This window comes from Dendrobates tinctorius, unplaced genomic scaffold (assembly GCF_039654945.1).
Source record: "Dendrobates tinctorius isolate UK_male_01 unplaced genomic scaffold, ASM3965494v1 ptg000083l, whole genome shotgun sequence".
NCBI lineage: Eukaryota > Metazoa > Chordata > Amphibia > Anura > Dendrobatidae > Dendrobates > Dendrobates tinctorius.
The window spans coordinates 18,157,821-18,183,708 of record NW_027361751.1 but is presented as its reverse complement, the minus strand read 5'-3'; the positions used below and the strand labels follow the sequence as shown (position 1 = coordinate 18,183,708).

Genomic DNA, 25,888 nt, shown 5'->3' with positions numbered 1-25,888 from the left:
CTGCGGATTTCTCCCTGTGGATTTTGTAAATTTCAGGTCAAAAGACCTGCGGATTAGGCTGCAGTTTATCACCTCTACAATGGGGGAGATGGTAAACCGCAGCGGAATCCGCAGTAAAGAAGTGACATGTCATTTCTTTCTGCGGATTTGAAACCGCAGCAAAACCGCACGGAAAATTCTGCAGCATGTGCACTGCGGTTTCCATTTTACATAGAGTAAAGTGGTACTGTACAACGCAGCAGACTCTGCTGTGGACCCGCAGGGCCAGAAACGCTGCGGACCCGCAGCAAAATCCGCAGCGTGTGCACACAGCCTTAGGGTTTTTGTTTTTTTTTTCTTTGTGCAAAATTTTTTCATTATTTCAAGTATTTTTACTCCAGAATTCTGTGGAAAATCACTGGATGAATCGGCCCCTGAATGGCTAAAAATTGGAGCAGGGAGATTGTTCTTTGTAGAGGCTTAACAGTCTCTCCGGTGATAATGAGGCCTCGCTGCTGGACGGAGAGCTGCCGGCAATCATTCAGGACCGCTGTGTGCACGAGCACTGTGGTGACAGCTGGTCACGTGATCCCGCCTCCGCCTCCGCCTCTTTCTTCCTCCGGCTGCGGAAGTACCGCTAGGGGTCGCCATGGGGAGTAAGATGGCGGCGGCCAGCAGGGTCGTCCAGGTAAGAAAACTATGTAGAGAACAGGCTGTCAAGGCCACTTCCCCGGCGACCGGAGCCGGTAGATGTCCGCCTGCTGGAGTGAGTCATGAGTCAGCCCTAAGCTGGGCGCCGCGTCCTCTGCAGGTTGTGGAGTCGGGACTGTGACCCTGCAGAGGAGAAGTAAGGGTGACCCTGGCATCAGAGCCGGCAGCCTGTGCCCCCTGCTGCTGGCTGTCACCTGCCCAATTTACTGTCTGTGCAATCTCTCCAGCTCTGCTGTGTAGGGGCCGCCGCTGCATGGAGAAAATGGGTGACAAAAAAAACACTTTTACATATAGTAGTCCTGGTAAAGGTATAGGGTTGTGCCCCCCATAAACACCACACCTGTCTCGTATAGCTCTGATATGACAGTCATGAGAAATGTATATTCAAATCTGGCTGGAAGCGCATTGGGGGCGTCAGTGCACCAAATAGCGGTTTGAGTGCATAGACACGCCCCAGTGCACCTGCAGCCTGATTCGCATATTACTTGTACACTAGATGTCTCATTACTAGCACCTCTGATCTCTACAAGAAAGGTTCAGCGGCTCCCTCATCTCAGTCTAGCACCCAACCTTGGCCCGCCATTATGCCAATGACCTAAGACTAACATCCTCTATAATCCCAACCTCCCACCAGGGCCATGGGGTCAGTAACCCAAACCTCCAACTCCTCAATTTCCCTGACCCCACAGCACTGGTCACTACTGAGCAAGTATATAAAGTGCAGCACAGATTCATCTCCTCTGACCCCACAGCACTGGTCACTACTGAGCAAGTATATAAAGTGCAGCACAGATTCATCTCCTCTGACCCCACAGCACTGGTCACTACTGAGCATATACATAAAGTGCAGCACAGATTCATCTCTATGACCCCACAGCACCGGTCACTACTGAGCATGTACATAAAGTGCAGCAGAGATTCATCACAGTCCCTCACTACTTTCAAGGCCACACTCGCTGCAGCAAAACAAACCTACTTCTCATCTCCTCCCTGTCTCACAACCCTAAACAGTTATTCAACACCTTCAATTCTCTCCTCCCTCCCCACTCATCTCAGCTGAAGACTTTGCCTCATTTTTCAAGGAGAAGATTGAGACATCAGAGACAGTCTTGGTCAACAACCCCCAGTACCCTTCTTCCTAACTGCCCAGCCCTCCTCCTCCAAAACCAACTTCTCCACCATTACAGAAAATCGGCTCTCCGCTCTACTCTCAAGATCACATCTCACCACCTGTGCACTTGACCCGATCCCATCCCACTTCATCCCAAACCTCACCACAGTCTTCATCCCAACCCTAACCCACCTCTTCCACCTATCACTAACAACTGGTGTTTTCCCCTCAAGCTTTAAACATGCCTCAATCACACCTATCCTCAAAAAGCCCTCCCTTGACCCATCCTCTGTATCTAGCTATTGACCTATATCACTTCTCCCCTCTGCCTCAAAACTACTGGAACAACATCTCCATCTTGAACTGTCCTCCCACCTCTCTTCTTGCTCCCTCCTTGACCGATTACAATCTGGCTTCCGGCCACACCACTCCACTGAAAGTGCCCTAACTAAGGTCACCAATGACGTACCAGCTGCCAAGGCCAAGCGACACTACTCTGTCCTCCTCCTCTTGGACCTGTCCTCTGCCTTTGACACAGTGGACCATTCCCTATTATTACAGACCCACTCATCTCTTGGTATCACAGACTTGGCCCTATCTAGGTCATACCTAACAGACCGGACATTCAGCGTCTCCAACTCGCACAGCACCACCTCCTCACCGCGCCCCCTATCCGTCGGAGTCCCGCAAGGTTCAGTCCTAGGGCCCCTGCTCTTCTCCATTTACACCTTCGGCCTCGGACAGCTCATAGAATCTCATGGCTCTCAGTATCACCTCTATGCTGATGACACACAGATCTACATCTCTGGACCAGCTATCACCTCCATACTAACCAGAATCCCTCAATGTCTGTTTGCTATTTCATCCTTCTTCTCCGCTAGATTTCTAAAACTTACTATGGACAAAACAGAATTCATCATCTTTCCCCCATCTCATGTGACCCCCCCCCCCCCCAATGGACCTATCCATTAAAGTAAATGGCTGCTCACTCTCTCCAGTCCCACAAGCTCGCTGCCTCGGGGTTATCCTTGACACTGATCTCTCTTTCAAACCACATATCCAAGCCCTTTCCACTTCCTGCCGACTTCAACTCAAAAATATTTCACAGATCCGTACAGTTGTGGCCAAAAGTATTGACACCCCTGCAATTCTGTCAGATAATACTCAGTTTCTTCCTGAAAATGATTGCAAACACAAATTCTTTGGTATTATTATCTTCATTTAATTTGTCTTAAATGAAAAAACACAAAGAATTGTCCTAAAGCCAAATTGGATATAATTCCACACCAAACATAAAAAAGAGGGTGGACAAAAGTATTGGCACTGTACGAAAAATCATGTGATGCTTCTCTAATTTGTGTAATTAACAGCACCTGTAACTTACCTGTGGCACCTAACAGGTGTTGGCAATAACTAAATCACACTTGCAGCCAGTTGACATGGATTAAAGTTGACTCAACCTCTGTCCTGTGTCCTTGTGTGTACCACATTGAGCATGGAGAAAAGAAAGAAGACCAAAGAACTGTCTGAGGACTTGAGAAACCAAATTGTGAGGAAGCATGAGCAATCTCAAGGCTACAAATCCATCTCCAAAGACCTGAATGTTCCTGTGTCTACCGTGCGCAGTGTCATCAAGAAGTTTAAAGCCCATGGCACTGTGGCTAACCTCCCTAGATGTGGATGGAAAAGAAAAATTGACAAGAGACTTCAACGCACAAGATTGTGCGGATGTTGGATAAAGAGCCTCGACTAACATCCAAAAAAGTTCAAGCTGCCCTGCAGTCCGAGGGTACAACAGTGTCAACCCGTACTATCCGTCGGCGTCTGAATGATAAGGGACTGTATGGTAGGAGACCCAGGAAGACCCCACTTCTTACCCCGAGACATAGAAAAGCCAGGCTGGAGTTTGCCAAAACTTACCAGAAAAAGCCTAAAACGTTTTGGAAGAATGTTCTCTGGTCAGATGAGACAAAAGTAGAGCTTTTTGGGCAAAGGCATCAACATAGAGTTTACAGGAGAAAAAAAGAGGCATTCAAAGAAAAGAACATGGTCCCTACATACAGTCAAACATGGCGGAGGTTCCCTGATGTTTTGGGGTTGCTTTGCTGCCTCTGGCACTGGACTGCTTGACCGTGTGCATGGCATTATGAAGTCTGAAGACTACCAACAAATTTTGCAGCATAATGTAATGTAGGGCCCAGTGTGAGAAAGCTGGGTCTCCCTCAGAGGTCATGGGTCTTCCAGCAGGACAATGACCCAAAACACACTTCAAAAAGCACTAGAAAATGGTTTGAGAGAAAGCACTGGAGACTTCTAAGGTGGCCAGCAATGAGTCCAGACCTGAATCCCATAGAATACCTGTGGAGAGATCTAAAAATGGCAGTTCGGAGAAGGCACCCTTCTAATATCAGGGACCTGGAGCAGTTTGCCAAAGAAGAATGGTCTAAAATTCCAGCAGAGCATTGTAAGAAACTCATTGATGGTTACCGGAAGCGGTTGGTCGCAGTTATTTTGGCTAAAGGTTGTGCAACCAAGTATTAGGCTGTGGGTGCCAATACATTTTTCTGGCCCATTTTTGGAGTTTTGTGTGAAATGATCAATGTTTTGCTTTTTGCTTCATTCTCTTTTGTGTTTTTTCATTTAAGACAAATTAAATGAAGATAATAATACCAAAGAATTTGTGATTGCAATCATTTTCAGGAAGAAACTGAGTATTATCTGACAGAATTGCAGGGGTGTCAATACTTTTTGCTACAACTGTACATTCCTCAACCAAGAACCTGCAAAAACCCTAGTCCTTGCCCTCATCTCCCACCTTGACTACTGCAACCTCCTGCTCTGTGGCCTCCCCTGTAACACTCTCGCACCCCTCCAATCTATTCCAAACTCTGCTGCCAGACTAATCCACCTGTCCCCCCCGCTATTCCCTGGACTACCAAACCCCCCCCCCACCCACCCACCAATCCATGCACTGGCTTCCCATTACCCAAAGACTCCAGTTCAAAACCCTAACCATGACATACAAAGTCATCCACAACCTGGGTCCTCCATACATCTGTGACCTCGTCTCCCGGTACTTACCTGCACGAAACCTCCGACCCTCACAAGATCTCCTTCTGTACTCCCCTCTTATCTCCTCTTCCCACAATCGCATACAAGACTTCTCCCGCGCATCCCCCTTACTCTGGAACTCTCTACCATAAAATATCAGACTCTACCATGGAAACCTTCAAAAAGAACCTGAAGACCTACCTCTTCCGACAAGCCCACAACTTGCAGTCACTACCGATCCACCTAACCGCTGCACGACCAGCTCTACCCTCGCCTAGTGTATCCTCACCCATCCCTTGTAGATTGTGAGCCCTCACGGGCAGGGTCCTCTCTCATCCTGTACCAGTCGTGACTTGTATTGTTATTACTGTACTTGTATGTATCAGGGTGGATTTGATTTAAATCACGATTTAAATCACTAGTCAGTAAGGCTTGATTTAAATCAGTGATTTAAATCAAAGTTTCTACCTAAACTAGTTCTTGCTACTTTAACATGCAAGTAGATGAAGATTTTTAGAATCACTTTTTATATTACTTTTTTCTCCCCAGTTTAATGGGTTAATCATTCATATTTGGACACCACTGTTCTGTTGTACTTAGGAAGGAGAAAAATAATCCTGACCTTAATAACAATTTAAATAGATTTATTTAACTGAAACAATAACAACATTACAGCATAAGTTATTTGCTTAAACAAACATCCATGTTTGTTAACTAATTTGGCTAAACAAAATATATATATATTTTAAGAAACTTAGACTGTCAGCCCAGCCGACACATGAAAAACTTAAATACTACTGTCCCTGCTGTCCTCTGTAGCTCACTTGTCGTCGTCGTCATCTTCATCATCATCTTCTTTGTTCCTATTCATAATCTGGAAAAGAAAAACAAGCTTTCCTGCTTTATTGGGTCCCAACCGATTTCTCAATTTAGAATGAATGAGTCCAAAGGAAGAGAATATTCTTTCAACGCCTGCAGAAGAAGCTACTGCTGTTAAAAGTGAAATCATTACTTGAACAGTCTCTAAATCCAAGCGCTTAAGTGACTTCCACCAGTTTACTGGGGTGACCTTCCTTAAAATATCTTCAGCAAACATATATTTCTTGAATGGTTCCCCCTTAGCTCTGAAGTTTATTATAGTTGGCATTAAAGATGGATGATTGCTGGATACCCATGTCATAGCTAACTCCTCTTCCTCAGCACTTAGGTTTTGACCCTGATATTGGATATTGACAATATTTGCCAAAAAAATGAGCTGGAGTCAGTGCTTGTCCCATTCGTTTGTTTACTGCTTGTAATTTAATTCTGTCCATGTGTAGTTCTGTTTTTAAGTGTTCACTCAGTTCCTTCCAAATTTCAACAGCATCCGCAATAAAACAGCTATTTTTCTGTATTTTGTTTAAAGCTTGAGAGATGGGTTTCAGGAAGCTCAGCATATGTTCAACATTTCTCTTAAGCCCAATGTTGAGGATTTTGGCCGTGACAGTGCCATCTATTTTATCTCGATTTTCTTCACAAAGTGTCATCAGAATAGGCCAGTTTTTGATATACTGCTCAAAACAGTCCACCACAGAGTTCCATCTAACATCTTGTGGGAGCGTTAGCTTGGTTCCACCCATCCTTTTCAGAGCTGCTGCAGCAAAATGATTATTACGGAAGTATTTAGCAATTTCAACAACATTAGCCTTTATTTCTGGAACACTTAAGTCTTTGGCTAAGAGGTGCAGCAAATGAGCACTGCAACCATATGTTATTAGCAGCTTTGTATTCCCTCCCTGCTCTTCTAAATCTCTTCTCATCTTGGATACGTTTGCAGCATTGTCAGACATTTGAATTTTTGTTCACATGTCGTTATAGCTTTTACTGCCACTTCTTGTAAGTATTCTGCTGTGTGTGCATTTCCTGACGTATCAGTTGTTTGTGCAAGGAAGACTTTACCTTCTTCTGTTGTTATACAAGCACATACAATAGGATCATTGTGGACATTACTCCACCCATCAATACTTAGGTTAACAATTTTACCCTCCAGAGCTGTTGCACATTGCTCCATTTCTCTGTCATACACTTGATCCAGCAGTTTCCCTGCAACATCAGCTCTGCTGGGTGGACTGTATCCTGGTCTCAATGACTGAACCATATTAATGAAATGTGGGTTCTCAGTCAGACGGAAAGAAGAGTTCGTTGCATAAATAAACTGGGCAATTTTTTCATCAATCAACTCTTTTTCTAATCTGCTAGTTCTTATCACAAACCTATCTATGGTGGTTCCAGGAGGTAAAGGTTTTTTCTTCCTTTTGGGTGATGGTGATGCTGCTAATGAAGCACTATCCTGGATGGATAACTCTGAAACTGTAGAACAGGATGATGGTGATCTTGGAGGTGGATAGTTTCTAGAATCCATGAATTCCCGTAAACAAAAAAAGTCAATGCTGTTATTTTATTGTTTATACAATTTCTGCTTATTGTACACAACACATCACTGCCCCTGCCCCAAAAGGAATATTTGTTTTTCTTCATAACTGTACCAAATGACAGTAACATGCAGTAATAATAAGAAATATAATTTTTCTCACACATGACAGTTCAGTCTTTAGAAATAGGATTCAATAAAAATGTTTACCAACCTGAAGATCCTGCCTGTTCAGAAGTGTTTCTTTGGTCATCTTCATCACCGCACTTCTCATGATGTTGCCTCATTCGCGCCACCAGGCCTTGCATCTCTTTGTTGCATCGTTTGCATTTTGCACGCATGCCTGCCTTACTGATAGGCGAAGGAGCTTCATTAAAATATTCCCAAACTGGGTCTCTTTTACGGCCTGCTGCCATTATAAGGAAAGAATGTAATAAACCTCAGATCGTACACACAAACAGATCCAGACTTGTCTGTCTGTGGCTATGCTGCAGTATTGTGCTCAAAGTTTCACTTTCATTTTCTTGTCTGCTTGCCCTTCCTCCTCCTCACACTTAGATTCACATTCTTCTTGTGTTGTGCAGATCTATTCCACTCCAAACAATCAGAAACATATTGTCTAACTTCTTGGACTTGGCACTGAAGGGGTTGATTCTGTATTCATAGGTTTGTAGAACAATAGGATTAAGGTCTTTTTCTCAACTCTGTTCATGTTGTAACATTTTTGCCGTGAAGAAGAGGCTGGGACCTCTGCGGAGTCAAATTCAGTTTTGAGAACTGCGTAAGTAAAGCGAGTGTCTGTGATAATATAGGAGAGAAACTGCCCACTAATCCTACAGAAACCTCTGGAAGAGCATGGCATTGTGAATGTTACACATATACAGCCTTTATTCTACTGAGTTAAACAACTCAGCTTTATCTCATGATGGAAGAACCTTTGGATGGTAAAATATTTTCCTCAAAAAGCAGTTTATTGAAAAAAAATCCGATTTAAATCAAAAAAATCCGATTTTTTTTTTTAAAAAAAAAACATTGATTTTTATCCACCCTGGTATGTATTATGTATACCCCTCCTCACATGTAAAGCGTCATGGAATAAAAGGCGCTATAATAATGATGATCATAATCTCCGCTATGACTCCCCAGCACTCGTCACTACTGAGCATGTATATAAAGTGCAGCACAGATTCATCTCAACTAGAAGCCGAGATCCTTAGATCAGAAACAGAACAGACATTTATAGGACATTTCATCACTTTCCCAAATTATGAAAACACTTACAGCACATCCTGCACTGTACTACTGTACCCAATTTATTATATATCTTAGTAGTTGTCTATTTTCTACAAACTCTGACTCCACAGCCTGGCCTCTCACTCCTGTCTCCATGATTTCTCATGTGCTGCGACAATTCATTGGAATGCACTACCCAGGACAGTTAGATGAATCCCCTAAAAACACATTTCTGTAGACTGGCCTATCGCCTCGCCTCACCTCACTTATCTAACTAATCATGTTTTGCCCAAAACCACCTTCAAAAGAGGACCCTGGTAGCCTCTGTTTACACCCCCATCACTTATTAGCCCTCTGCGTCTGTACTGTCCACATACCGGCCGGTGACTGGATCATGCAGCGTTATGTGAATCCTCCTATGTACTTTATTGCTGGCCGGACCGTACGACACAATCCCTTATTACCATCCACCTTTCGCGTCCCCCTATAGCCATAGATTGTAGCTTGCGAGCAGTGGGGACCTCACTCCTGATGACTTCTGTGTTATGCTGTAATGTCTTTTATTGTCTGTACAAGTTTCCTCCTAAAATGTAAATTGCTGTGGAATATGTTGGTGCTATAGAAATGAAATTATTATTGTGAGGTTTAATTTTTATAGTTGGAAAAGGGTATGCGCCCGGTACCAAGAATTGTGCTGTCTATAGTTTTCCCATTTACAGAGCCCTTCTCTAACCCACATCTCCATTTCTAGAAGTGCTGGTAATCATCTGATCATCGCAGGTCCTGAATGCCCCTGGTGCCAGTGGGCATTGTGGGCAGGTGCATATTTATCCAGCAAGAGCCATTGTATGACTGATGTAGTCCTACGTGGCACCCGATCAATTGGGACAGAGGTCTGTTGTAACCTCTGTACTGCGCTACTGAATATCATGGTGATATTGTGATAAATCAGTAATGCACAAGCTTGTCCTTGGTAGCAGGAGACACTCTCTGCACTTATGACTACTAGAGAGAAGTCCTGAATGTGCACCATGATGAGGCTGGATTCACACACAGCATTTTTAACTTTCTGGACCATGAAACTCATGTTAGAAAGCCCCCACTTTGAGAGGACCTGTTGGATCTCCTAACGTGTTTAGTTTTTCATGTAGCAATCAAAAAAACTGTTCTGGAGCCATTTGTTTTGGAAATTTCCTTGGTCAGTTCCTCTGTTATTCCTTCTGGACGTGTGTAAATAAACTGAAGGTTGGTAGGATCTTGACACCTTCAGTGCTGGCAGACGGTGCACGGATACCTGTGATTAAAGGGTTCGTCCTGGACTAAGCATAGGCCATAAACGTTAAAGGATATGTCATCAGTGTCTGATTGGTGGGGTTCCGACGCTGCACCCCGCAGATCAGCTGTTTCCGGTATCGGACAGAACTGGGAGCTGCATAGACCATAGAAGCCACAGCCAGGTGCTGCACATCCGCCACCTATTTAAATCAGGAGGTGAGAGTGCCAAATAGTGGCCATGGCCAGGTACCGCAACGGAGCTGTGCAACTCCGCAAAGGAGCAGTTCCAGTCACCGCGATCAGAAGCAGCTGATTGACATGATAGGCCATCAGTGTTAAAGTCCCTGACGATCCCTTTAACAAGAATTTATCACTTTATTTATACATGTCTGAGAAAAATAGCAGAGAAATAGGGAATGCGGGTAGGTACAAGACACGCCATATCAGCTATCTGTAATACCGCCGGCTCTCTGATGTTAACTGTCAGTGTAAAATATTATTATGCATCAATTTCATGTCTGTGTTCACATTTTCTACAGGTCGTGAAGCCTCATGTGCCAACCATTAGATTCCCCGATAGAAAGAGCAGTCCAAAACCCAACGGTGAGTGTCTGACCAGTAAGTTACCCAAAGTTTTTAATTCAGACTGAGTTGGCTCCAAAAAAAAAATATTTTTCCCAAGATTAACAGTTTTGGGTAGCCACGTATACAAAGAAGTCTCTGTGCCAAGAGTAGATCCATCGTGGCTCATAAGTTGTTAATGTCGGGCCGCACTGTGACCCCTGACGTATCACAGCACTAGCCAGGAGGGAATCCTGCTGTACTAGTCTATCCTCTTTCTGGTTTTTCTTGCTATTACTTCTTTACTTCTCTACTAGTGATTAGCGAGCGTACTTGGATAAGGTGTTATCTGAGCATGCTCAGGTGCTAATCGAGTGTCTTAGGCGTATTCGAAAAATATGTTAGAGTCCCCGCGGCTCCATGTCTCAATTCCTGCATGTGTTGCGGCTGTCGAACAGCGGAGAGACATGCAGCCGTGCGGCCTCAAACACATTTTTCGAGCCCACCAAAGTCACTTGGTTAGCACCCGAGCCAGGCTGATTACACCTTATCCAAGCACGTTCGCTCATCACTAGTCTTTACCCATTAGACTCAGGTATTTGTATATAGCAGGAGGCGTCATACAGGTTTCTGTTATCGCTGCTTTCAGTTTGAGTACTGGGTTGTGTGGTGAAGTGAGTCTTTGCCATCTTTCCATGTTCATGGAGAAGTGGCGGATCGTCTGTCAGTGCGCTATAAAGTTTATAGGGGATTGTGGTCCAAGGCCGGGGTGTTTTTTTTGTGTTTACCCTGCTGGTGCTACATTGCCATAGTTTCTATGTGATCCCACACCAAACGCTCACAGAAGAACCCAGTTAGGAGTTCACCATGGAATGGCCAGTGGGCTTATATCATTGCATTAACAGGTGCCCCTTTTTGTGGAGCTGTATAAGGGGACACCCCAAAGAAAGGAACAGAATTGGAATATAGAAATCTTAGGAAATCTTCCTCTCTCCTGCTCCTTCGATCTCCAACACTCCGTCCCATAACTGTGGCCTCCTGCTGTCGATAGATGCGTTTGTGGGATGTGACAATTCCGAATTGTCGCAAAGTTTGAAGACGAAACCAAAAGCAAAGGATTATCCCACCCATGATCACAGCGGGAGATGCGTATGTGTTTTTGATGGATGGGAAGTCTCCATTTGTAATATGTAATCTTTGGTTTCTGTTTGTTTAGTACAAGAAGCCTTGAAGTCTATGATCTACCCATTTACTACTCCTCCACTAACAGCACATCAGGCCACCAGCGAAAACCCCCCTGGAGCTCCGAATCCTGCACCTGTCCGTAAAGTGCAGGGCTCCCCAGACACAAGTGAACTGCTGAGGTCACTGCCGCAGAAATACAGGAGAAAAGCTGTATCTGTTGAGGAGATGGACTATATACAAGTAAGGCCACTGCCAGTGAGCTCTCCTAGATCTTTACAGGCACAGAGGCACTGCTGTAAAGGGTACTCCGAGGAGATAAAAAAAAATATTGTAAGGGAGGGGGGGGAGCAGTGAGGAGCAGCTGCAGCGTAACACTGGATCGCAGGTAGTCTGAGGGTGGGATACAACACTATTCATGCTACCTTCATAGCTTATGAAGGCATGGCCTCTACAATCATTTTTAATCTCCCCGGAGTACCTTTTTAATGTGAACCAGACGGGAGATTTAGGCTGAGCTAACTAGGTGCAGCATGAATCAGACACTGGTGGTGTTAATGCAGCCATGTATATTTTATTCTGAAAGACTGCATCAGTTCAGAGAAAGCATACTTTGAAGGAAGAGACAATGTGTCTCAGGTGACTAGACTGACGGGTCTGGACTTACACAGATATATAAAGAGTCCTGTAAGCCTTGGGAAGATGGTTGAGGAGATATCGCCTTGGGTCCTACCTCTGACTAATCATCCAAAACACACAATCCCTCGAACGTCTCTTTTAAAGTATGTTTTCTCTGACATGCCTTATTGTTCCAGAGTAAGACATTCATGCTGGAATCGTACAATCCATTTCTGCTTCGTGGTGCTCGTGGTTTGGGAGGTATGGATCTCTAATCGGGTTCCTTTTAAATATGACGATCTAATAGTTGGCATTGAAAATAGATGTTCTTTTTTTAAGAGGCTGTCTACTAATTGATGAATTACTGTATTTCACAGTGTAAAATAAAAATAACAGATGCTCTCCTCTCGCACCAACGCTGTCCCAGCAATCAGGGGGAAAGGATGAGCATTGCAGACGACTGTCTGCAGCACTCGCATGGTGTCACAATATCACATGAACACGGGGAGACTCGGCACTGCGCCGGTGCAGTAGACGGGTATCTGTTATTTTTATTTTACACTGACGAATACAGGTTTTAACAGATATCCCAATTGTGGATAACTCCTTTAATGTGCTCTTTGCTATTCCAAGGCGCTATTTACTAACATTTTTAAATCCTTTAACCCCTTCATGACCCAGCCTATTTTGACCTTAACCGGTTCCCGACCTGTGACACAGCGTATGCGTCATGAAAGTCGGTGCCAATCCGACCTATGACGCATACCCTGTGTCATGAATTCAAAGCCCCCCTGCGGGTCGGGTGACCGGGGTCAATGAAAGGTCACCTGACCCGCAGATACAGGGGGCTTTGTAATTCACCACAGGGGGCGTGGCTTCGCCCCCACGTGGCTACGATCGCTCTGATTGGCTGTTTCACTTTTAACAGCCAATCAGAGCGATAGTAATATTTCATCAATGAAAATTGATGAAATACTACAATCCAGCCATTGCCGATGCTGCAGTAGCATCGGATATGGCTGGAGACACCGATTCGAACCCCCCCCCCCACCGGCGATCGCCCCCCCTACAACTGAATGACAGCGGCGATCTGCTGCCGCTGTCATCATCTGCCCCCCCTCCCATTCCCTCCGCTCCCCGCCAGCTTCCGATAACCCCCTCACCCACTCTCACCGCCCCCGGCACCTTCTAAGTCCCCCCGTCGCTCCCGGTGTCCGGCGGGTCCGGTTCATGGGCGCCGCCATCTTAGAAAATGGCGGGCGCATGCGCAGTGTGCCCGCCCGAATCTGCCGGCTGCAGATTCCATTATTTCATTTTGATCACTCTCACAGTGATCAAAATGAAATAAAAAGTAAATGAACCCCCCGATTATCACCCCCATAGGTAGGCATAACTAATAAAGTAAAGAAAATATTTTTTTTTTTTTTTATCCATTAGGGTTAGGGTTGGAAAGAGGGTGAGGGTTGGAAAGAGGGTGAGGGTTGGAAAGAGGGTGAGGGTTGGAAAGAGGGTGAGGGTTGGAAAGAGGGTGAGGGTTGGAAAGAGGGTGAGGGTTGGAAAGAGGGTGAGGGTTGGAAAGAGGGTGAGGGTTGGAAAGAGGGTGAGGGTTGGAAAGAGGGTGAGGGTTGGAAAGAGGGTGAGGGTTGGAAAGAGGGTGAGGGTTGGAATTAGGGTTAGGCTTGTGGTTAGTGTTGGGGTTAGGGTTATGGATGGGGTTGGGATTGGAGTCAGGGATGTGTTGGGGTTAGGACTGTGGTTAGGGATGTGTTGGGGTTAGGGTTGAAGTTAGAATTGTGGGGTTTCCACTGTTTAGGCACATCAGGGGGTCTCCAAACGCGACATGGTGCAACCTTTGATTCCAGCCAATTTTGCGTTCAAAAAGTCAAACGGTGATCCCTCCCTTCCAAGCCCCGACGTGTGCCCAAACAGTGGTTTACCCCCACATATGGGGTATCAGCGTACTCAGGAAAAATTGCACAACAACGTTTGGGGACTAATTTCTCCTATTACCCTTGGGAAAATAAAAAAAAATTGGGGGCTAAAAAATTATTTTTGTGGAAAAAAAAATGTTTTTTTCATTTTCACGTCTCTGCATTATAAACTTCTGTGAAGCACTTGGGGGTTGAAAATGCTCACCATACATCTACATAAGTTCCTTGGAAGGTCTAGTTTCCAAAATGGGGTCACTTGTGGGGGGTTTCCACTGTTTAGGCACATCAGGGGCTCTGCAAACGTAATGACGACCGCAGACTATTCCATCAAAGTCTGCATTTCAAAACGTCACTACTTCCATTCCGAGCCCTGACGTGTGCCCAAACAATGGTCCCTCCCCACATATTGGGTACCAGCGTACTCAGGACAAACTGGACAACAACTTTTGGGGTCAAATTTCTCTTGTTACCATTGTGAAAATAAAAAATTGCGGGCTAAAAAATCATTTTTTGAGGAAAAAAAAGATTTTTTATTTTCACGGTTCTGCGTTATAAACTTCTGTGAAGCACTTGGGGGTTCAAGGTGCTCACCACACATCTAGGCAAGTTCCTTATGGGGTCTAGTTTCCAAAATGGGGTCACTTGTGGGGGGTTTCCACAGTTTAGGTACATCAAGGGCTCTGCAAATGTAACATGATGCCCGCAGACCATTCCATCAAAGTCTGCATACCAAAACGTCACTACTTCCCTTTCGAGCCCTGACGTGTGCCCATACAGTGGTCATCCCCCACATATGGGGTACCAGCGTACTCAGGACAAACTGGACAACAACTTTTGGGGTCCAATTTATCCTCTTACCCTTATGAAAAAAAAATTGCGTGCTAAAAATCATTTTTTTTAAGGGAAAAAAATGATTTTTTATTTTCACGGCTCTGCGTTATAAACTTCTGTGAAGCACTTGGGGGTTCAAGGTGCTCACCACACATCTAGATAAGTTCCTTGGGGGGTCTAGTTTCCAAAATGGGGTCACTTGTGGGGGGTTTCTACTGTTTAGACACACAGGGGCTCAGCAAATGTAACATGACGCCCGCAGACCATTCCATCAAAGTCAGTATTTCAAAATGTCACTACTTCCCTGCTGAGCCCCAACGTGTGCCCAAACAGTGGTTCCCCCCACATATGGGGTACCAGCGTACTCAGGACAAACTGGACAACAACTTTTGGGGTCCAATTTATCCTAGTACCCTTGTGAAAATAAAAAATTGCCAACTAAAAAAATTTTTTTTTAGGAAAAAAAAGATTTTTTATTTTCACTGCTCTGCATTATAAACTTCTGTGAATCACCTGGGGGTTCAAAGTGCTCACTATGCATCTAGATAAGTTCCTTAGGGGGTGTAGTTTCCAAAATGGGGTCATTTGTGGGGGAGCTCCAAAGTTTAGGCACACAGGGGCTCTCCAAACACGACATGGTGTCCGCTAACGATTGGAGCTAATTTTCATTTCAAAAAGTCAAATGGCGCTCATTCCCTTCTGCGCCCTGCCGTGCACCCAAACAGTGCCCCCCCCCCCCCCACCTATGGGGTACCAGCGTACTCAGGGCAATCTGGACAAAAACTTTTGTGGTCCAATATCTCCTGTTACCCTTGTGAAAATAAAAAATAGCGTGCTAAAAATCATTTTTGAGGAAAAAAAATGATTTTTTATTTTCACTGCTCCTATGTTATAAACTTTTGTGAAGCACTTGGGGGTTCAAAGTGCTCACTACACATCTAGATAAGTTCCTTAAGGGGTCTAGTTTCCAAAATGGTATCACTTGTGGGGGAGCTCCAATGTTTAGGCACACAGGGGCTCTCCAAACGCGACATGGTGTCCGATAACGATTGGAGCTAATTTTCCATTCAAAAAGTCAAATGGCGCTCCTTCCCTTCCGGGCCCTGCCGTGCACCCAAACAGTGGTTTATGACCACATATGAGGTATCGGTGTACTCAGGAGAAATTGGCCAACAAATTTTAGCATCCATTTTATCCTGTTGCCCATGTGAAAATGAAAAAACTGAGGTGAGGCTAAAAGATAATTTTTGTGAAAAAAAAGTACTTTTTTTTTTTTTTACGGATCAATTTGAGAAGCACCTGGGGGTTCAAAGTGATCACTATGCATCTAGATAAGTTCCTTGGGGGGTCTAGTTTCCAAAATGGGGTCACTTTTGGGGAGCTCCAGTGTTTAAGGCGCACAGGGGCTCTCCAAACACGACATGGCAAGCGCTAAATATTCCCGTATATTTTCCATTCAAAAAGTCAAATGGCGCTCCTTCCCTTCTGAGGCCTGCCATGCGCCCAAACAGTGGTTTATGACCATATATGAGGTATCGGTGTACTCAGGGGAAATTGCCCAACAAATTTTAGGATCCATTTTATCCTGTTGCCCATGTGAAAATGAAAAAATTGATGCTGAAAGAAAATTTGTGTTGGAAAAATTAAAATGTCCATTTTTCCCTTCCACATTGCTTTAGCTGCTGTGAAACACCTGAAGGGTTAATAATCTTCTTGAATGTGGTTTTGAGTAGCTTGAGGGGTTCAGTTTTTAGAATGGTGCCACTTTTGGGTATTTTCTGCCATATAGACCCCTCAAAGTGACTTCAAATGTGAGGTGGTCCCTTAAAAAAATGGTTTTGCAAATTTTGTTGTAAAAATGAGAAATCACTGGTCAACTTTTAACCCTTATAACTTCCTAACAAAAAAATATTTTGCTTCCAAAATTATGCTGATGTAAAGTAGACATGTGGGAAATGTTATTTAGTAACTATTTTATGTCACAACTCTCTAGTTTAACAGAATAAAAATCCAAAATTTGAAAATTGCGAAATTTTCAAAATTTTCACCAAATTTCTGATTTTTTCACAAATAAACGCAAAAATTATCGATTTAAACTTACCACTAACATGAAGCCCAATATGTTATGAAAAAACAATCTCAGAATCGCTAGGATGCGTTGAAGCGTTCCAGAGTTATTACCTCATAAAGGGACACTGGTCAGAATTGCAAAAAATGGCCAGGTCATTAAGGTCAAAATAGGCTGGGTCATGAAGGGGTTAATGACCTGGCCATTTTTTGCAATTCCGACCAGTGTCCCTTTATGAGGTAATAACTCAGGAACGCTTCAACAGATCCTAGCGATTCTGAGACTGTTTTTTCGTGACATATTGGGCTTCATGTTAGTGGTAAATTTAGGTCGATAATTTTTGCTTTTATTTGTGAAAAAATCAGAAATTTGGCAAAAATTTAGAAAATTTCGCAATTTTCAAATTTTGAATTTTTATTCTGTTAAACCAGAGAGTTATGTGACACAAAATAGTTAATAAATAACATTTCCCACATGTCTACTTTACATCAGCACAATTTTGGAAACAATTTTTTTTTTTTTGTTAGGAAGTTATAAGGGTTAAACTTTGATCAGCGATTTCTCATTTTTACAACAAAATTTACAAAACCATTTTTTATAGGGACCACCTCACATTTGAAGTCACTTTGAGGGGTCTATATGGCAGAAAATACACAAAACTGACACCATTCTAAAAACTGCACCCCTCAAGCTACTCAAAACTACATTCAAGAAGATTATTAACCCTTCAGGTGTTTCACAGGAACTAAAGCAACGTGGAAAGAAAAAATGGACATTTTAATTTTTACAACAAAAATTTTCATTTAGCATCAATTTTTTCATTTTCACATGGGCAAATTTCTCCTGAGTACACCGATACCTCATATGTGGTCATAAACTACTGTTTGGGTACATGGCAGGGCTCAGAAGGGAAGGAGTGCCATTTGACTTTTTCAATGGAAAACATGCTGGAACATTTAGCGGTTGCCACGTGTGCCTAAACATTGGAGCTCCCCCACAAGTGACCCCATTTTGGAAACTAGACCCCCCCAAGGAACTTATGTAGATGCATAATGATCACTTTGAACCCCCCAGGTGCTTCACAAATTGATCGGTAAAAAAAAAGTACTTTTTTTTTTCACAAAAATTTTCTTTTAGCCTCAGTTTTTTCATTTTCACATGGGCAACAGGATAAAATGGATGCTAAAATTTGTTGGGCAATTTCTCCTGAGTACACCGATACCTCATATGTGGTCATAAACCACTGTTTGAGCGCACGGCAGGGTCCGGAAGGGAAGGAGCGCTATTTGACTTTTTGTATGGAAAATTAGCTCCAATCGTTATTGGACGCCATGTCGCGTTTGGAGAGCCCCGGTGTGCCTAAACAGTGAAATCCCCCCCACAAGTAATACCATTTTGGAAACTAGACCCCTTATGGAACCTAGATTTGAGGTGAGCACTTTGATCCCTCAGGTGCTTCACAAAAGTTTATAACACAGAGCAGTGAAAATAAAAAATCATTTTTTTTCCTCAAAAATGATTTTTTAGCACGCTATTTTTTATTTTCACAAGGGTAACAGGAGACATTGGACCACAAAAGTTGTTGTGCAATTTGTTCTGAGTATACCGATACCCCAGATGTGGGGGGGAACCAATGTTTGGGCGCACGGCAGGGCTCAGAAGGGAAGGAGCGCCATTTGACTTTTTGAAATGAAAATTACCTCTAATTGTTAGCGGACACCATGTCGTGTTTGGAGAGCCCCTGTGTGCCTAAACATTGAAGCACCCCCACAAATGAGCCTATTTTGGAAACTAGACCCCCTAAGGAACTTATCTAGATGCATAGTGAGCACTTTGAACCCCCAAGTGCTTCGCAAAAGATTATAACGCAGTGCTGTGAAAATAAAAAATATTTTTTTTCCTCAAAAAATTATATTTTAGTGCGCATTATTTTCACAAGGGTACCAGGAGAAACTGGACCCCAAAAGTTGTTGTCCAGTTTGTCCTGAGTACGCTGGTACCCCATATGTGGGTGGGGACCGCTGTTTGGGCACACGTCGGGGCTCGGAAAGGAAGTAGTGACATTATGAAATGCTGACTTTGATGAAATGGTCTGTGGGCGTCATGTAACATTTGCAGAGCCCCTGATGTACCTAAACTGTGGAACCCCCCCATAAGTGACCCCATTTTGGAAACTAGACCCCCCAAGGAACTTATCTAGATGTGAGGTGAGCACTTTGAACTCCCAAGTGCTTCACAGAAGTTTATAGCGCAAAGCTGTGAAAATAAAAAATCATTTTTTTCCTCAAAAAATGATTTTTTAGCTCGCAAATTTTTATTTTCACAAGGATAACAGGAGAAATTGGACCCCAAAAGTTGTTGTCCAGTTTGTTCTGAGTACGCTGATACCCCATCTTTGGGGGGGAACCATTGTTTGGGTGCATGTAAGGGCTGAGAATGGAAGTAGTGACGTTTTGAAATGCAGACTTTGATGGAAAGGTCTGCGGTCATCGTTACGTTTGCAGAGCCCCTGCTATGCCTAAACAGTAGAAACCCCCCACAAGTGACCCCATTTTGGAAACTAGACCTTCCAAGGAACTTAGCTAGATGTCTGGTGAGCACTTTGAACCCCTAAGTGCTTCACAAAAGATTATAACGCAGTGCCGTGAAAATAAAAAATATTTTTTTTTCCTCAAAAAATTATTTTTTAGTGCGCAATTTTTTATTTTCACAAGGGTACCAGGAGAAATTAGACCACCAAAGTTGTTGTGCAATTTTTCCTGAGTACGCTGATACCCTATATGTTGGGGTAAACCACTGTTTGGGCACACGTCGGGGCTTGGAAGGGAGGGAGCACCGTTTGACTTTTTGAACGCAAAATTGGCTGGAATCAATGGTTGCACATGTCACGTTGGGGGGCCCCCTGATGTGCCTAAACAGTGGAAACCCCTCAATTCTAACTCCAACCCTAACCCCAACACATCCCTATCCCCAACCTTAACACACCCCTAACCCTAATTCCAACCCTAACCCTAATTCCAACCCTAGCCCTAACCCTATTTCCAACCCTAACCCTAATGGAAAAATAAAAATAATTTCTTTATTTTATTAGTTGTTCATGCCTATGAGGGTGATAAACGGGGGGTTTATTTACTTTTCATTCTATTTTGATCACTGTGATAAACTCTCACAGTGATAAAAATAGAATGAATCTGCAGCCGACGGGCGCACTGCGCATGCGCCCGCCATTTTCCAAGATGTCGGCGCCCATGAAGCAGGACCGCGGGACACTGGGAGCAGGAGAGGGATATCAGAGGTACCGGGGGGGGTGAGGGGGTTGGAAGGTCGGGGGAGCCTAGAGAAGGGGGAGGGGAGCAGATGATGACGGCGGCAGCACATTGCCGCCGACAGTCAGTATCGGGGGCCGATTGGCCCCGTGAGTCGTGGGGGGGGTCGATCACGGTCTCCAGCCATGTCCGATGCTACTGCAGCATCGGCCATGGCTGGATTGTAATATTTCATCAATTTTCATTTTCATTTTTGGCACGACTTTTCATGACGCCTATGTGGCGTCAAAGGTCGTGAAGGGGTTAACGGGCACATGTGGCCACGCCTTGGCTCCTCTCCAGCTTCGTCCATTGTGACTTTTCAAAGCTCTTATGCTAATTTTCTGTCTTAAAATTCTGATGAATCGGCTGCGTAGTATTAGGTTTGCTTTATTCATAAGAAATTTGCTGCCCAATCTCTCCAGACTCCCTCAAATTCAATAGGGAAATGAATGGCTGTTCCTGCTCAGGTGAACTCATAAGATACCAGCAATTCTTCATTGCTGGTAATGACTAAAAAACATGTAAAATACAAACACTTTTGCTCTGATTCATCAAAGCGATTCAAAAATAAGGGCCATTTCACCTGCTCAGCAGTGCATATCTCTAGTGCAATATCAGGCTTTCTAGGAATGTTCCCCCGTTCTGATGAAGGCCATGTAACTGGCCAAAACGTCAACATTGTTTATACATTGGTGAGGCTAGACACTGATGTTGGGGGAGAGGACTCGCAATCTTTGTTCTAGTACATGTCAAATATATTCAGTGGTGTTGAGATCGGGCTACTGTGCGGCTGATCAAGTCCTTCCACACCAAACTCCCCCCAAATATGCTTTTATGGGCCTTACTTTGTGCACTGGGGAACAGAAAAGGGACTTCGAAAAAGTAGTGACAAGATTTGTATGATCAAAAAGGACCTATTGTTTCCTATGGTTGCTGTAAAGCAAATCATTTCAACCACCGCTCCAGTGGTTTTGTTTTTTTACTGACTCCCTGGAGTGGTGCTACTAATGTACATTCCCTACCCCTAATCTCATATGTACCAGTTGACATCTTCATTTGTTATCTGCGCCGCTCCAGTCAGTCTTCAGAAGTTTGTGACCTGCTGGATTGTTCCAGTGTTGGCTGGAGAGAGCTGCAGGTCACTTTTCAATGTAAGTCTAAGAGAGCCTTGTTCTGGCTCTGATACATTTATATTTGGAGCTTGCGACCGTTACCTCTGACTTCTGATCAGTCAGAAGATGGTGGTGCAGTACCGGAGTGGTGCTGGGATCAGCTGAAGATGGTGAGTGTAATGAGGTGCAGGGATCTTATGTTAGCACCGCTCTAGGACGGAAATAAAACAAAACACTGGAGCGGTGCTTTAACAGAGCAGTGTCGCAGCTCGGGCAAGATGGCCGCCCCTGTAATTGTGGAAAGAAAGCAGAATAAATATAAATATTCCATTAGAAAACAATTTGGCCTTCTTGACACAACTAATGTTTGATGACAGCAAATGTAGCTTTACATTAATTTTCTGTTCTGTTTTTTCAGCGCGGAGGTCCTGAATGAGACGGTAGCAATCGACCACCACCAGTGTACCTACCTGTTGTTACAGAGCTTACCTGGATCTGTGTAATGCTACATAATTGTAAAATAGTGGATTTAATAAAGGAAGGAAAGTGACGCATCAGAAGCCTTCCACCTCTGTATTCACTTAATATCTACAAGAGGTTTTCTTTATCTGAACGGTGACAAGAACATTTTGTATTAATAGAATTGTGAAATTAAATGGAAATGTTTTTGTAATCTTAGTCCTGTAATTTCCTTGTAATCTGCCGTGAGATAGTGGCTTATTACTCTGCAATTCCCAGTACAGCCTCTGTTAAGAAGGTGGCGTGCAAGTACATGAAGCGGTCATTATGGCTTTCAAACCGCTGATCAACTGGCGTTGAGAGAGTCAAAATACCACCCATCTGATATTATCAGACAGGGAATTTCCTGGCCTCCTCACTGGCTGGGGTCAGAGGTTCTTGTGTTCCCAAAAGTGATGCGTGAACATGCTCGGGTGCTAACCCAGTGTCTTTGGCGTGCTCGAATAATATGTTTGAGTCCCTGCTGCTGCATGAATCGCGGCTGTTCTACAGCCTAGCTAACAGGCAATCCCCCATGTGTTGCAGCTGTTGAAGAGCCGTGTGATATGCAGCCGAGGGGACTTAAACACATTATTCGAGCACGCCGAAGACACTGTTAGCACCTGAGCATGCTCAGATAACCCCCTTATTTGAGCAAGCGCGCTCATCAATAGTTCCCACACATTGACTGTTTATATATACAGTGGAGAAAAGTATTAATCAGCCACCAATTGTGCAAGTTCTCCCACTGAAAAAGATGAGAGCGGCCTGTAATTGATATCATAGGTAGACCACAGCTATGAGAGTCAAAATGAGGAAACAAATCCAGAAAATCACCTTGTCTGATTTGGAAAGATTTATTTTGCAAATTATGATGGAAAATAAGTATTTGGTCGCCTAAAAACATGCAAGATTTCGGGCTCTCGCAGACCTGTAACTTCTTCTTTAAGAGGCTCCTCTGTCCTCCACTCATTACCTGTAGTAATGGCACCTGTTTGAACTTATCAGTATAAAAGACTCCTGTCCACAACCTCAAACAGTCACACTCCAAGCTCCACTATGGTGAAGACCAAAGCTGTCGAAGGACACCAGAAACACAAAATTGTAGCCCTGCACCAGTCTGGGAAGACTGAATCTGCAATAGGCAAGCAGCTTGGTGTGATGAAATCAACTGTGGGATCAATAATAAGAAAATGGAAGACATACAAGACCAATGATAATCTCCCTTGAAATGGGGCTCCACGCAAGATCTCACCCCGTGGGGTCAAAATGATCACAAGAACGGTGAGCAAAAATCCCAGAACCACACGGGGGAAAATAGTGAATGACTGGCATAGAGCTGGGACCACCGTAACAAAAGTTACCATCAGTAACACACTACGCTACCAAGGACTCAGATCCAGACATGTCCCTCTGCTTAAGCCAGTACATGTCTGGGCCCGTCTGAAGATTGCTAGAGAGCATTTGGATTATCCAGAAGAGTATTGGGAGAATGTCATATGGTCTGATGAAACCAAAGTAGAACTGTTTGGTAGAAACAAAACTCAACGTGTTTGGAGGAGACAGAACGCTGAGTTGCATCCAAAGAACACCATACCCACTTTTAAGCATGGGAGTGACAACATCATGCTTTGGGACTCTTTCTCTGCAAAGGGACCAGGACGACTGATCCGTGTACATGAAAGAATGAATGGGGCCATGTAGTGTGAGATTTTGAGTGCAAACCTCCTTCCATCAGCAAGGGCATTGAAGATGAAACCTGGATGGGTCTTTCAGCATGATAATGATCCCAAGCACACCGCCAGGGCAATGAAGGAGTGGCTTCATAAGAAGCATATGAAGGTCCTGGAGTGCCCTAGCCAGTCTCCAGATGTCTACCCTATAGAAAACTTTTGGAGGGAGTAGAAAGTCTGTGTTGCCCAGCGACAGGCCAGAAAACATCACTGCTCTAGAGGAGATCTGCATGGAGGAATGGGCCAACATACCACCAACAGTGTGTGCCAACCTTATGAAGACTTACAGAAAACGTTTGACCTCTGTCATTGCCAACAAGGATATATAGCAAAATATTGGGATGAACTTTTGTTAATGACCAAATACTTATTTTCCACCATAATTTGAAAAATAAATCTTGCCAGATCAGACAAGGTGATTTTCTGGATTTGTTTTCTCATTTTGACTCTCCTAGTTGTGGTCTACCTATGATGTCTATTACAGGCCTCTCTCATCTTTTTAAGTGGGAGAACTTGCACAATTGGTGGCTGGCTAAATACTTTTTTTTCCCCACTGTATCTGTGTGTGTGTGTGTGTGTGTGTATATATATATATATATATATATATATATATATATATATATATATATATATATATATATATATATATATATATATATATATAAAAAAACCTGACCAGCACATTCCAAGTGTGAATAGGTGCAAGCTGCAGTGACTGCAAGGCATATATAAAAAAAAACACAGCAGCACCCTGTGAATGCCAAAACACATAATGTCAATGGAAATAAAAACTTCCAAACGCTCTGTCCCTCAGCAAGATGTACTTACAAAAGCGAAGGTTCTTAGCGCATGATTTGGCCAATTCATGTGTGCCCCTCTGCTTGGCATATATAGTAGGATATGGTAGGGTTCAGACAGGACCCGTCAGAGAAGTGTCACCTTGCTGCGGTTGACGGGCACCCATGAATTGGCCAATTCATGCGCTAAGAATCTTCGCTTTTGTAAGTACATCTTGCTGAGGGACAGAGCGTTTGGAAGTTATTTCCATTGACATCATATGTCTTGGCATTCACAGGGTGCTGCTGTGCTATATATATATATATATATATATATATATATATATATATATATATATATATATATATCTTTTGGGTTTTCAGACTTTTCATTCCTGCTTTCTGAAATTTGGCACTCCCATCAACTCTGTTAGAGGAACTCTGTCAGTGCAGAATGACTGTTCAAGCCAAGGCACCCGCTGCACTCTTGGCATGGACAATCATTTCAAGGGGTTTTTCCACAAACAAAATACATTTTAATCAGTAGCTGTAGTAATAAAAATAAGTTCTACAACTGGATGGGTTTAAAAAAAAAAAAAAATTCGTAGTGCGAAGATATAAATGTGCCCCTGCTGTGTAATGGCCGTGTCTGACCGTGCAGGAACATGGTCTGATCATACCACAGCTCCTGAGGAGGAAGCAAAGAGAATATACAGACATTATAGCACAGGCTCATAACTAATTCTTTTTGTGAGGTAAAGCATTTCCCTGCCTGTTTTTTAAGCAATGTTTTACCTCAAAGAAACCGGCAGCAGCAATCCTGTGCTGTCCTGTCTGTATACTCTCTTTTGCTTCCTCCCCAGGAGCTGTGGTATGATCAGACCATGTTCCTGCACGGTCAGACACGGCCATTACACAGTACACAGCAGGGGCACATTTATAAGATTATCTCAGCACAGGAACATTTGTCTTAACATATCCAATTGTGGAAATTATTATTATTCAAATATCTGTTTAATTTAAAGGAACTATGTGGAACAATCCTTTTTAAAGGGAACCTGTCACCAGTTTTTCTGCTATAACCTATGGCTACCTCATGTGACATAATTCTAATATGTTGTATATATGACTTCAATTCGCCCTGCAAGGCAAAAAAAGAGACCTTTGATTACACTCCTTTACGGGGCAGTCGGGTCCGATGGGCGTCCCTGGTCTAGGTATGGTGCCGCCTCTCTTCTTGTGATGCCATCCTTCTTCTGTGCTTTGCGTGGCTGACGCAAACTACTCCATGCCCACAGTGTACCTGGCATGGCGCTTCTGTACAGGCGTACTTCTCTGCTCTGCTGAGAGCTGAGTAAAGTACAGTTCTGTGCATGCGCCGGGAAATGTCACAAGAGCGACGACACATGCGCATTACCGTACTTTTGCTCTGCCCTCAGCATGTCAAAGTAGTATGCCTGCGCATAAGCACAGCCACTGTGTGGATGACATAGGGCATGT

General features: G+C 43.7%; 1 protein-coding gene across 2 annotated transcripts; it reads left to right on the top strand.

The window, feature by feature from the left end:
• Positions 1-480: 480 nt before the first annotated feature.
• On the top strand, positions 481-22,054 carry KGD4 (alpha-ketoglutarate dehydrogenase subunit 4). 2 transcript variants are annotated; one of them, XM_073584179.1, is made up of 4 exons: positions 481-745; positions 10,310-10,373; positions 11,548-11,756; positions 21,800-22,054. In XM_073584179.1, the coding sequence occupies exons 1-4, from the start codon at positions 629-631 to the stop codon at positions 21,815-21,817; spliced, it is 408 nt and encodes a 135-aa protein (XP_073440280.1). In that variant the 5' UTR covers positions 481-628; the 3' UTR covers positions 21,818-22,054. The 2 variants fall into 2 exon arrangements, with proteins under 2 accessions (XP_073440280.1, XP_073440281.1); XM_073584180.1 differs by having other exon boundaries at positions 490-667.
• The last annotated feature ends 3,834 nt before the right edge of the window (positions 22,055-25,888 follow it).

What these genes read in the sequence shown, in the direction of transcription:
- KGD4 (XM_073584179.1), top strand. Translation starts at nt 629, where the DNA reads ATGGGGAGTAAGATGGCGGCGGCCAGCAGGGTCGTCCAGGTAAGAAAA. An exon ending in GTAGATGTCCGCCTGCTGGA is followed by an intron (nt 746 to 10,309) that starts GTGAGTCATGAG and finishes CATTTTCTACAG; the next exon opens with GTCGTGAAGCCTCATGTGCC. An exon ending in GAGCAGTCCAAAACCCAACG is followed by an intron (nt 10,374 to 11,547) that starts GTGAGTGTCTGA and finishes CTGTTTGTTTAG; the next exon opens with TACAAGAAGCCTTGAAGTCT.